Raw genomic sequence first — 13901 nt, forward strand, 5'->3', positions numbered from 1 at the left:
TATCTTTAGGCCAATTAAAAAAGTTAGTTTCACATCCGGGATTAACAGGTTTTTTTTTAAAGTGGGACTAAACTATTAGTTTCAGATTTACCACAATCATTGACAGATTTTCCATTTTTTTAAACTGATCAATCATGAAAAATCAATGATCATGCAGCTCCAAGTTTGATGAGGAAGGGAACAACAACATTTTTAAAAGTGTGTTCAGCAATGGGAAAGACATCTATCGCCTTATCAGATATAGAGAAATATCTTTTTAAAACAGCAATGGATTAAGATTTTGTAATAATAGAATTCACTTATACCCCTTTCATACCAAAACTCTGGAGTGATCTCCGGAGACACTCCAGGGTTTATGACCATTAAAAACATCAAGAAACTCTGGAGTATCTCAATATAATATATCTTAATATCTAAACAGTATTTTAAAAACTTCTAAAATTATTAAAACTAATGTACTAAAAATGTCAGAGACTTACAATTAAGACAAGAATTATGAAATTAATACCGGTAATTAAAGAACTTTTTCTAAATTAAAACCCATCACAAATCATAAAAAGAATATGAAAGCATAACTCCATAGATCTGAACATACCCTTACATGACTGGGAAATATTGTTGACAATAAGTATTATTTGTTATGCAAGTGTACCTCAACCATGTTGAATTATTAAAAGTAAAGAGAGAAAATCAGAAAACCAACCAAAAGCTACAATACATATTTCCACACTATGCTGTACTAATGAACAATCAGCATTACAATTTAACACTGTGTTTGTTAAAGCCTCTCCAATCAGGGAAAACATGGCAAAAGGTTTCCTACTTTTTAGGATTTTTATAAGATAATCTATTTTGTTTTGACAACTCTTGTAACATGGCCACAGCGCTGATTTTGCCATTTTCCCTCTAACTCTCTCTCAAAAGCAGTATGATTTCTGGTACAGTACATACAGAAAAGTGGCTAGCTAGAATGTTCAGATTAAACAAAATTATACAAAATATACGAAAATGTTTACACATATTACTTTAAAGAATTCACAAAGTGTATAAAATAAAAATACAGTAGAACCTCTTAGTTACAAATCTCAGTTTTGTAAATTAAACATTTAAGAAAATTAAACTGTCTTGACAGTCAATTAAGTTATTTTACTGGTTTACAATTAATGAACTATATATCAATACTAATCAAAACCAGAGGAGAATGTTTTCAGTATTAGGTGACTTATTATTTTGTATTAGATGGCAGTTATTGTGTTTTGTACATTTATTTTAGGCTTTAAACCTTTATAGGTCTGATCTTTCTTACAGGTACAACCACATCATGAGGAATTTACCTAAGGGGTTCTACTATAAATGTTAAGAAAATAAATAAAAAGCAAATATTTTATGCAAGTTATTTCAATTATTACCTTCCTAGAGGTTTCTGTATCAATCTCTCTCTTTTCAATGTCAAACAAAAAAATAAATTATATTTATGGATATTAAGATATACAGTTTACAATGTCATCTAGTCTAGTCACATACATATTTTTGAATTGAACAATAATTACAAATTGATTAAAAAGATACAGGTCAGTTCGCTAAACATTCAAACAAATTATTATTTGTATGGCTTCAACACTTAGGAAATTGGTCACCTTATTTTTGTAATTATTTGTATGGCTTGGATGTCTTTAAAAATGTAGGTATACTACAAATTGCACTTCTTCAACACATTCAGGGGTGCTTTACAGGTAGGTGTGCTGTTTTTATCTTTGTCTGTAGAAGTTTACCAAGTGTGCTTAAATTTAATCACACTCAAGGGCAGTTTAGGAATATGTTAGGTAAGCGCTCCCACACCCCTCAAAAGACAAGGCTTGAACCTGTTGGTCATTTCATTCTTTTTTTCCTTTTTTTGGTAATGTTGTAACTAAATTTATAATGCCAAAAACAGCCTTTTGTGAAAAAAAGTAACATTTTTAAACTGTGTACTTCTTTTTATGTACACCATAACTTTCTTATAAATTAACTTTTAATTTTGTTATAAAACAAGAATTTAGTTTATTATTATTATTATTAAATTATTATTATTATTGTACAATGTTTCAATTGTGGTGGCACCATCAAACTCAAACTTCAAAGCAAAACATTGGGCCATTATGGTCAATCTACTTTAAAACAGTTAAAAATAATGAACATACTTACTTCATTGAATTATACCAACATTACTTTGAAAAAAAATGCTTTTACTAAATGACAGATGTAAAATCAAAATTAGTTTTATGTATCTGAATGGAATAGAGATAAATTTGTTTTGATTTATTTGTGACCAAGAAGTTGAAAACAATAAAGAAAATAATCTAGGAATACCTGCAACAGGAAAGAAAAGAAAATATATTTTACCTTTTTATCTTTGTCCGCATCTTCTAATGCTCTCTTTTTATCTTTAGCTTGGTTTAGACGCATTAACAAGCTTTGTAACCTAGCATCTACATGATCTACTTGGATTGGTTCAAGAATGTTAAGTTTCTCCTGTAGAAAACTCACAGTTTCCTAAATAAAATTTAGTGTTAAATTAAATAGAAACCTTTTTAGACTTCAGTCAGATAAAAAAGCATCCACATCCATTTTTACATAACATTACAAATGTATGGCATGGTTTGGCATGCTATAGCCATCAATAACAACCTTCTCCAAGTAATAATGTCCATGCAATCATGCAGCACACCATGGATTTTCTCCTCCATGACCGATTTTGTTCATTTGAAAACTATTTTAATTAACTAAATCATTATTGGGAATGTACACTGACTGAACATCCGCAACAAAGATGATGATGATCTCATACAATCACAAGGAGTAATCTGCTAAGGTGCAGATAACTAATTAACAATAACAGTACTTACAGTTAGTGTCTTGGAGGCAGTTTCTGCAGTCAGTGCAGACTAAAAAAAAGAAAGAATATATAATCTTTAAATTGTAAACACAGTGTAAAAGGCAATCTACTTGGGTATAAGAGAACCCATTCAATGTTTACATTGTGAGCTGTGACCTTTTTTGTGATAGCCAATCATCAGATATTACAACCATCACTCTTCAGTCAAATACATGTGTAGATAATAAATGCTCATACTATACATCAAAAAATAAAAGGTATACAGTAATTAACTGAATTGAGAGACGTTCATTATATAACTTTAAAATAATATTTAATGACAAAAAAACCATCATGGAACCATTCTCAAGAACAAATGAGTAAAATTAACAAAATACAAAGCACCAAAGGATGATAGGAAATACTTAAAACAATTAGTAACAAAGACTGAAAAGATAGGCTCCTCCTGTCGCTAATTGTTGAACAATTTTACTTTGATCACAGAGATTATGTTCACTATAATATCTCTATGCTTTGATTGAGTCATTATGTTTGTTAAGTGACGGTTTCAACTCTTTTATCCACAACATTTTATTAACTAAGCAATCAAATTTAGATTTTCACTTAGACAATAGTTTAAAATAATTGACTTGGTCTTGGTTACACATTTTGAAAATGTGTCAAAAGGTGAAAGGTTATAAGACCAAACAACAATCTCGACAACCACTGATCACAGAAAGGTAATTTTTGTCTCAAATTGATCAGAAGGTATACATTCCTATTCAGTTTAATGGGATATTTTGTGACCATTTCTGACCTTTGACCCATAACCCAGACCATGTATGTATCTCTGTAGCTACTGGTCCTAGACACTTAAATTTGGTCTTAAATTGTTCGAAATATAATTTTGTTATTTACCGTATATTTCGGTGTATAAGTCGCACCTGTGTATAAGACGCACCCCCTAACTGAGAGTAAAATATCGGTATTTTTTATATCGTCGATGTATAAGACGCACTTTATATTTCATCAAAACAATGTTTTTTTAAATTGTAATCAATATTATTGTAATAATATATTTTGTTATCTACAACGGCGTCCTTTATTTAGGTTTTTTCTTACCTAGGCTCGGCCGCGCCCAGCCTCAACAAGTTCTTTTTAACTTGTTATTCATGAGTTTCGCACCCGCAACATCGAGTGCATGGATATGATGACCGTGTGTGTAACACGCATGTGTGTGGGCTAGCTTCGCTCGATCATTTCGAGAGGGCGCACGTTTTCACGGACAATCGTATTCGATTAGTATCTATGTATCCCAGAAGTGTGTACGCTAGGTCCATGCTATAATCAACTGGAGAATATACTAGTCGAATACCGTACACCATGTGGCCGCCAAGAAAGGCTTGCGCTGGGGGTACGGCGGTCGGCGATCGTGCATATAACTATAAATAAATACTATTCCAATCGTAATAAAACGTTGACAAATGAAATTTTATCGGAGCGCCTAAAACAGCTCCATATTAAATGAACAAATCTTGTCATCATATTTAGTATAACATCACGCTAAAATGCCTTGAAAACTAGGCAGAAGCAGGTTGCCGTTACGTTAGTATACTGTAGCTAGGAGGCCTAGCCTACTCAGGCCTAGCCAACGAGGTGACGATATGTACAATCTGTGTGGTGAGGCATTTATGTTCGGTGTATAAGACGCACCCTTAATTTAGAGGTCAAATTTGCGTGTCAAAAGTGCGACTTATACACCGAAATATACGGTATTACACATTTTGAAAAATGTTACAAAAGGTCATGGTCAAGGGTTATATGAACAAACACAAATTGGTACTTGTATCTCGGAAACCACTGGTCATAGTAAGTCAATTTTGGTCTTGAAAGAAAGGATAATTTTTTAGATCTTTTAAACATTAATTTTCATTAACAATTATTCACACTTGAAGTTTATGTTTTAAGGGCCTTTTGTTTTAAATTTCCTGCTTTATAAGCAGCTATTGTTGCATTGTACCCCATAGCTTTTGGAGGCGTACTTTTTTAACTATGCCTTATAATAATAATAATTTATTGGAAACTTCACTTTTACAACAGTGGCACACTTTGATGATAAAGGTGCGTGTTAAAACCGATAATGTAGAAAACGCCAGCTAATGTCGAAACAACCGCTAATGTAGAACAATCCACCGCTTATGTAGTAAAACCTCCAGCTAATGTAGAAACACCAACAGCTTATGTAGTAAATACAAATCAACACCAGCTAATTTAGAACGGTCAACAGCTAATGTAGTAACGAACATTGCCTCCCAGCTAAATAAAAACAATTTAATTTCTTGGACCGAAATAACAAACTTAACATTAACCTTCTTCTTTAAGACAACAAAATTCATTTTGCAAAGATTTGCAGGCCTGCAATATTCATTTTGAGGCAATAAACTATTTTAGGGTCCTGTTTCTGTTGCATAAAAATAACCGGTTCCCAATTTCTTGGGAGCAGAAACGAACAATTTGTTGGTAACCGGTTAAAAGACAAAACAAAACAACGGTTATTTGATTGACAACTGCTGTAACGTTTGAATTAACCACCAGGACCAATTGCAACGATTTAAACAGCTATTTTGGAGCAAAAAATTGGGCAGAAATGCAGTCAATAAAAAATTACATTTTTGAAATAATCGTTTTATTTGGCACTTGGTTGTCTTATAAAGTTTACAGATTAGTATAGTATAGAATTTTTAATAATTTTCCTAAAATATTTCTAAAATTTGCATAATCCATACTCTGCCAAAATAAGTTGTAACACAAATTTGATAACATATTTGAAAATAAAATGTCCTTGTTAGGCACTCTGTTCTTTGTAGGGCACCATATAAAAACTTTTATAGAATAGAATAGAACTAGTACATCCACAGGATAAGTACATACCAACCCAGTGAATTGATAAATCTGGAACCCAATCATGATTTTCTGGACTATCCAAACACTTGGCTGTGCACCAAAAGGGCATATTCTTGCATTGCTATCATTAAAATGATTCTTAAAAAGATGATTAGCTGTGACTTTAATTGTAGAGCATTCACAACTTCCAGACACTATTCAGGATTTTCAAGATTTTAGTCATTGTCTAGTTCGGCCAAAAAGTTCCTATCCTGCTTACCTTACATATTTGTAATCTACAGAAAATTCTGGTCTAGAAAAGTTGGAAGGCAATTTTACCCCTTTTGGGTGATGATTCTCCCTCCTGCCTCCGAACTATGTAGTGTATAAAAATCAATACCAGCTAATGTAGAACAGCCATCAGCTAATGTAGTAAAGGAAATTGCCTCTCAGCTAATGCAGTACTATCCCCAGCAAATGTGGAAAATGTTATATATTTTACAAAGCTATCAAATCATGTGCAAATGCATCTCTTTACTTAGCTATCAGTCTATCAATCTTTTGTAAGTGATCCGACTTTTAAAACTTTTAAAAAGCAACCATCTCGTTAGCGACAACCTCTTTTAATGGACTGTTCATAATCAACCACCTCTCATAAGTAACCACCTCTCGTAACAACCACCTCTCATAAACAACCACCATAAGACCTCTAATAAGGGACCGCTTGGTGGTGTTTGTAAGAGATGGTTACGAGAGGTGGTCTATTAGTTTAGAGTTTGGTCTAGAGTTTGACCCTTACAAGATGGGGTTCCTCACTACAGGTAGTAGACCTTTAAAAGAGGTAGTCGTTTACGAGAAGTGGACGATTATTAGAAGCGGTACCTTATGAGAAGAGGTGGTCCTTTAAGAGATGTGGTACTTACCAGAGGTGGTCGTTACAAAATATGGTCGACTTTGTCTGGCTCTTACGAGAAGCGGTGGTCACTTATGAGAGGTGATCGATAATGAAAATTGGTCTCTTATGAGAGGATGAGGTCAGTTACAAGAGATGGTCAATTATGAGAAGCGGTCCCTAAAGAAAGGTGGTCGCTAACAAGAGTGTATATTTGCATTTTGAAAGTTGGTCGTTTCCTGTGTGTATTTACTATGCAGTAACCACTTTGGTGCAGATACATTATTACATACCGCAATGAATCATAATGATGATATCTTTAAACATTTAAAAAAATGATGCACTGTCAAAGTATGTACTTTTAACTTTTAACTTTAATATATAACATTTTAAATAACCATTTATTTAATTTAAGGTCAGCATAACATTTTAACAGTCTGATTTGATTAATCACAGTATATTGATCAAAATTATACGAAATAACATAACTTCACCGATTAAATAGTTTGATTACTGTACTTTGTAAAAACCATCATAGTTTGGACAACTTTGAAATTATTTGAAAAGTACCTAATATGCACATTAACATTTTGACTTTTGACCTTATGTCAACTGATGAATGTGCTCTATTATTTATTAACAGGATGAGAAAACATCAAATTTTATGTTAAATGTTCGTTTTTATTTGGTTTTATAGGTAAGTTCTATGATTGGTCAATATTGATATATGCGAAGGATTTTTTTTTCATAAGGTGATTGGAAATAATCATAAAAATGTAATAGAAGACCACATGGGGCTTTAATAAATTGGTCATAGTAATATATATATATATATGATAACGTTATCTATAAACAAATTGAATTAATTGACCTCATGTTGTAAGGATTAGTGTTGCAACGTTTGAAAAAATTACTCATTGTTAATTTTATATACTGTTTAACCAATGTGAAATAAATATATATCAAATATAATGTTTTTAGTATTTCGAATCACAAAAAAACAACCAAGTAAAAGCCGAGATATTATTTAAATTATAATCATCATGTAACTAGGCCTACCGATCGAGTAATCATATCTGGCGGTGTTGTCTATCAGTAAGAATCGTTCGCACATGGCAATCCAGTCGGCTGGCGTATTGATATTTATAAACATTATTTTCTTTGTTTCACATGATTTTAATCAATGGTATAATATAATACATGATGCGGTAAAGGTTTAAATAATTATATAGTAAGTATTATAGTAATATGTATACAAGCAACAATAATTGTTGTTAATTAGCATCCTGTTGTTTAATGGATTGTAATGAGATTAAATAAGTGATGTTTCAGTTTTATTGGAAGGTTCCCCTAATGAGATTTTTAAATATTTTAGCCAATTATCAATGAAATGTCAGATTGGTTCACATATGATTACTTACCAGTTTCTGTGGTTCTGTTCCTATACTTGCCTCCAATCTTGCAATTCTTTGCTCTATGTCTGTTACCTTTGGGTTATTAAACAGAAATACTTTTATTACGTACTGTATATCCTCGGGTCTAATCCCACCCCCTACTTTATGTCTGATTTTACAAACAGGCATATCCCTGGGTATATAGCCCAGTATTGACTTTTGGTCTGGATGTAGGCCTCTCTCTAGCCAGTTCAGTTTACATGAATTCTATAGACTGGCGGGTCAGATTACATAATTATGATGGTAGGCCTAAACAATAGAAACAAAACAACTGATACCCATGTGGGTTGTAGCGGGCGTGAAATCGGGAGTTCCATATTTTATCAGTAAAAAGCTGAAGAGTGACATCATGGTACACGGCAAATACAGGCACGCTGTAATTAAACATATTTTACACGCACGACAAACACGAGTTATGGTACATGATTTGTAGTCAGTACTGTACTTAAACTGAGTCTGAGTGGAACTCCACTTTAAATTAAACTTAAAAGTGAAATTTTTGAAACTTATGATTTAATTTGTTTAATGATTTTTATTGGATTATTAAAAATGGATGTGTTAAAAGCAATAAATTGTGCGTTGCGTTTGAATGCGAGGCCCTAGAAAGGCTATGCTGTTCCACCACGGTCTAAGAGATTCAGAAGCATCATATCATAACGTAATAATGTCTTTCATATATTCCAAGTTAAATTATTGTTATGACATTTTGAAGCAATAAGAAATTACCTTTGATGCTTGGCTATACTTGGCTTGCTCCGCCTTATAGTACAGTTCATATGTCACATAACCATCAATGGTTGGTTGACCTTTTGGTGGAATTTTTGTTCCAGCACTAATATCCAATTTCTTGTATGTCTCCAGTTGAGATAAAAGTTTTCTATGAAAAAATTCCCAAAGAAACTCAAATTATTCAATTAAATATATCTGTTACCTCAGTAAAAACTACAGGACACAATACCACTTGAGACAATCTTAATTTTTGTAGCTTTTCTGAACCCTCATATCATTAGACTGTATCATATCATACAATTTGTCTTTTACCAATAATGAGGATAATAATTAAATAGGATGACATTTTTCTTGACACACCAGGGCATCAACTCCGGGGTTGAACATTTGAATGTTCCCCAGGTGAACTGTGGAGGGAGACATGCTGGGAGGGTCAATGTGAAAGGTACCAGCTTTAAACATGATCAATCATTGCTTTAGTTTATTCCTATTACTTTATATATTTGTACAAAATATATAGCAGGTCTAAAAAATAATAAATAGTATAAATAAAATATTATGACTTCTGTACAAAGGGTGGGAGAGGGTGCAACAAAGAAACCTCCCTACTATAAGTTTTGTATCCCTGTCTATCAATCATTTTAGTAAGTAATTTTTAAAAAAGTTTTTGGAATGTATATATGTTTGGCAATCAAAGAAGAAGCATACTTGGGAAGATTTCCTTGAGGATCACCGATATCCATGACAGTCTCCTTCCCCAAGATGTTTTCCAAATGTAAACCACTCAGTTGAGCCTGCATTGCTTTAACCTGTTGCTGCAATGTGACTGGTGAAAGACCTGCAAGATCTTTTTCCTGTTTAGCAGTCTTCTGAAGCTGAGTAACCTCATCTTCAAGTTCATGCATCTCATGTTGAAGTCGTTGATATTTTTGTAAAGGGGTTTCTTTATTAAGGCCCTCTTCTGCCTATATTTTTTTTTAAAAGATGGCGCTGGTGAATTTTTTATCGAAATAAATAATAGTTTAAAATTCAATATTATAATTACTGAAGCAGAATGTAAACATTTTCTTAGTATTCAAATGTAACAAAAACATTCCGAGGTCCTTTTGCTTGTTTAAATATACTTACAAGTTCATATTCTGTTTTTGGTGTTATATATCCAGTTCTTCTTGAATAAGTAATCCTATCTGAAAAATCTTTTTAAAAACCATTTTCAATTAGATTTGAACTAGTCACTTTTGCTATAATATCGTATCAAACAGAACTAGCAGCAGGTGTCACATGTAAATATCACTCTGGCATGTGACAAGGATTGAAAAATACTCATGAGGCAATGTTGATCCCATGTCATAGGTAAAAAAATATATGGTATTTTTTATTGGCAGCAGAAAAGGATACAGAAAATACGGTATACATTAGTAAATACCGTATTTTATCCATAAATTTGGTGGGGGAAATACAGTATAAAAAATATGGTATTTACTTGGCAGCAGAAACAGGGCCTAGGTGTTTTATGTGGTTAAGTAATCAGATAGTCTATATTGTTTTATCACAGCATGACCACAGTGCTGATTTTGCCATTTTCCCCCTAACTCTATAATTTGTCAAAATGACGATTTTAAAATCTAGTTAAATACTTAAAGGCTATTACCTAGATTTCCAGCCATCAATGTTTTCTCTTTGAATCTACTAAACGAATCATTTATGTTGATCTTGAGTGCCTCAACACTTTCACTATGTAGTTCTTCCTACAAACAAACAATTATGAAATCACACATTATAAAATAAAACCAGTTTACATTTATAGTGGTTGTGGGCTATACAAAAAGGATCTGGATGGCTATTTTATGATTATATTATTCTAATGGTTATAGTTTGCTAAAAAATGAATTGAAATGAAAATATGAGGAAATATTGTCTGATGTTTACAACATTTCTATTATATATTTGACATTATGACCTTCTATGGCAATGTACAATTGGTATAATCATACGTCATGACCTTCTATGGCAATGTACAATTGGTATAATCATACGTCATGACCTTCTATGGCAATGTACAATTGGTATAATCATTTCTATTATATATTTGACATTATGACCTTCTATGGCAATGTACAATTGGTATAATCATATCTATTATATATTTGACATTATGACATTCTATGGCAATGTACAATTGGTATAATCATATATTATTATTAAGATTTTTATTCAGATTTATTTTTTCTTTTATTATAAGTTGTTCTATTAAACAAACATTCTATGAAATGTTTTGAAAGTAAATTAAAAAAGATAATTATTTGGAGAGCAGTATTCCACAAACTTCTTATTCCATAGCCTAAAATACAGTTCCCAGGACCAATTTAACAATATTATGATATTACTACAGAAACTACTGCTCCAAGCAAGGTTGATTGAAATTTGATTATAGGGACTTTTAGATTTTTATGTCGACTGATACTCTATGACATCATTTTTATAATATGCGCATGCACAAGGCGACTGGAACGTCGACTGCCAAATTTGAAAACTTGTTCAGTGGCATTTTGCCGTTCGCTCTCTCTGACATGAGTACGAGTGGATGTATGAAATCATAACACTGAAAAAGTTTACAAAAATAATGATGGAGAATGATCTCCGATTTTCTGAGAATGTATTAAAATGCATACATTTCAGTTAAGTTATATAATTGTGAATGATTCATTTCAGTGGTTATGTTAAAATGAAAAAAAAAAAATGATGGGTTGCGAAATTGTTTTCGATGCTGAAACTTTTTATCAATTATACACTGATCGGCGTTCTAGATGTGAAATGTTGAGGCGAGTAGCGTACCTTCACAATTGGGAATAGATGACTGGGGAAATGGACGCTTTTGACACATATTCGTTGTTAATATGCAAGTGGGGAATCCCCTTTAATTGATTTACAAATGTATAACCAAGTCAAAAATGATTGTTTGACCACCCTAAACCAATTTCTGAAGTCTAATTCTCTGGACCTCAAAGTGCATACAAAAGTTGATCTAGCTACTAGAGTAATGTCAGTTGTTCAAGTAATTTTGTTGTATACATTGCCAATGATGAAAACAACAAAACAATGATGAAATTCTTCCTCACAGCGATCGACACCCGTGGCGCCGTGGGAGGATTGATCGCTAAAATAATGTTTGAATTGGAATAAAAAACCTTACAATGCTATTGATGCTATTCAATTGTTGTTGTTGTTGAAATACAATTGCCAATTTGGTTCAACAAATTACACAAGAAACTCAAATCGTGAAAATAAAAGGTTGCTAAATAGTTAAAAATGTAAAATCGCGAAAATTTTGAGCCGCAAACATTTTGGGCTTTACAGTACCAAGTTTGGCAGCATGCATTACTTCAGAAACATTAGTCACGCATTATTATCATAGCATGTGTAGTTTAATAATATACAGGTAGTCCTTTTTAGACTGCGCATGTTTCCACTCAATTCAATCTGATACTACATATAACCTACGATGGCTGGTGGTGAACCGGTTTAAATTTGCATACGAATGCAACTTTGATTTAGTAAGTTCAGCGGCCAATTAAAATTGAATAATAATGACAATAATTTGAAAGTGATAAACATTGATTTAAGCTGTACTTCTTCGCTGGAAACCATACTCCAAGGAGTCCATGTTAATTATGCATTTACTTCAGCCAACGGATATGAAGTATGTAAAACAAATATTGACTGGGTAAAAGTTCCTTACCACAACTATACTGAGGGATAAACAATTTTTTCTTCCCAAGAATTAACCAGCTGTCATTGACACTTCTGATTTTTCATGTCAACATTCGATTTATTTATTTCCCAGAACACACAGAAAATGGAGTACATACATTTGGGAAAAAACAGAAACCATACACTATTCTGACTGATTGTCAAAAAGCAAAAATACCACTATAAACAGATCTCCTTAAAAGTATACAACATAAAAAGTATACAATATAAATACTAGGCTGAGTGAGAACATACATGTTTGTGCTGTTGCTGATCATCTTCTGGTAAATCCGTTGTCTCATAAACATCTGGCTGGTTATCCTGAAATGAATACAGAACCAATTGATTAGTGAATTAATTATTTATAGTAAGAATTTTATGAAAAATTAAGCAAAACAATAATGCTTTAGTTCTGTCAAAAAATGAAAGGTCTGCTAAAATAAAATCCATGAATGAGGTATTCAACTTGTACTCTCTATTGGAGAATGAATGAGGAAATTACTAAATTAACCATACAATAAGTGCAAAATTAATACTAATTTAATCAAGCAGTGTGCTTGAATTGATTCTTGTAACTTTCGGGTTCGGGCTATTCACCAACTCCGTCATAGAATGGCGTTCAAAGTCATATTCACATAATATGTGGAAGACAGTCAATGATGAGCCGAACGGATCATCCAGGGTTTCTGAAACAGCACGCTAATAATAGGTATCCAAATGAAGCGGATTTTCGTTACGGCGATTCCAACACGTTCGTGAAATTTCAAAAAGTGATGCGTCTTTGAAGTTAAAAATATACTATTTCTTATGTACCCATGTGAAAAGATCTTGTTTAAGGGTTTATATATATTTTTAATCTATGTTTATTAAATATTTTAATAGAAAACGCGAGTTTTTTTTAAATTTTTATACATTTTTATATTTATTCATTATTCAATTTTAACTATTGTAATATATTTTTTCTCCATAACTACTCTAGGTAGAAACTTCCTTTTTGGTCTCTATACTTTCACATGATGAGATGGAATTCCAAAACTCACACCTTGGAAACATACCTGTAGCAAACTAGAAGGGCACTTGGAGAGTGGCAACCTCCCGAGTTAAAATAGAAAAAGGATCAAGAATCGTGATAAAGATCTGTTTTGTAGTTTTGACGTATGGCTTAAAATTATAAAAAAAGTGGCTGGTCCAGAATTGGGATTCTGGTCCAGATTGCCTCTAAAATTGGATTGAGTCTTTCGTGACCTATATAGTGGTTTAAATGTGGTGTTGGCGTACAGCATAAGTACAATAATAAAAATAGAAAGTGGTCCTGAATTATGATCCTTTTCCAGATTGT

The 13901-nt window shown here is 32.4% G+C and overlaps 1 protein-coding gene across 2 annotated transcripts in view; it reads right to left on the reverse strand.

Moving 5' to 3' along the window:
• The window catches only part of LOC144840170 (dynactin subunit 2-A-like), a 30107-nt gene that overhangs the window by 2908 nt on the left and 13298 nt on the right, over window positions 1-13901 (reverse strand). Inside the window, exons 2-10 of one of the 2 annotated variants that reach the window (XM_078695883.1) lie at window positions 12818-12883; window positions 10464-10560; window positions 9941-10008; window positions 9521-9777; window positions 8810-8960; window positions 8051-8116; window positions 2886-2924; window positions 2383-2532; window positions 1410-1439 (exon numbers count right to left, since the gene is read on the reverse strand). In XM_078695883.1, coding sequence (XP_078552009.1) covers window positions 1410-1439; window positions 2383-2532; window positions 2886-2924; window positions 8051-8116; window positions 8810-8960; window positions 9521-9777; window positions 9941-10008; window positions 10464-10560; window positions 12818-12883 — 924 coding nt within the window. The remainder of the gene's footprint in view (window positions 1-1409; window positions 1440-2382; window positions 2533-2885; window positions 2925-8050; window positions 8117-8809; window positions 8961-9520; window positions 9778-9940; window positions 10009-10463; window positions 10561-12817; window positions 12884-13901) is intronic. The other variant, XM_078695884.1, reaches the window with a different exon arrangement.

Source organism: Antedon bifida, chromosome 4, assembly GCF_963402885.1.
Source record: "Antedon bifida chromosome 4, ecAntBifi1.1, whole genome shotgun sequence".
Classification (NCBI taxonomy): Eukaryota; Metazoa; Echinodermata; class Crinoidea; order Comatulida; family Antedonidae; genus Antedon; species Antedon bifida.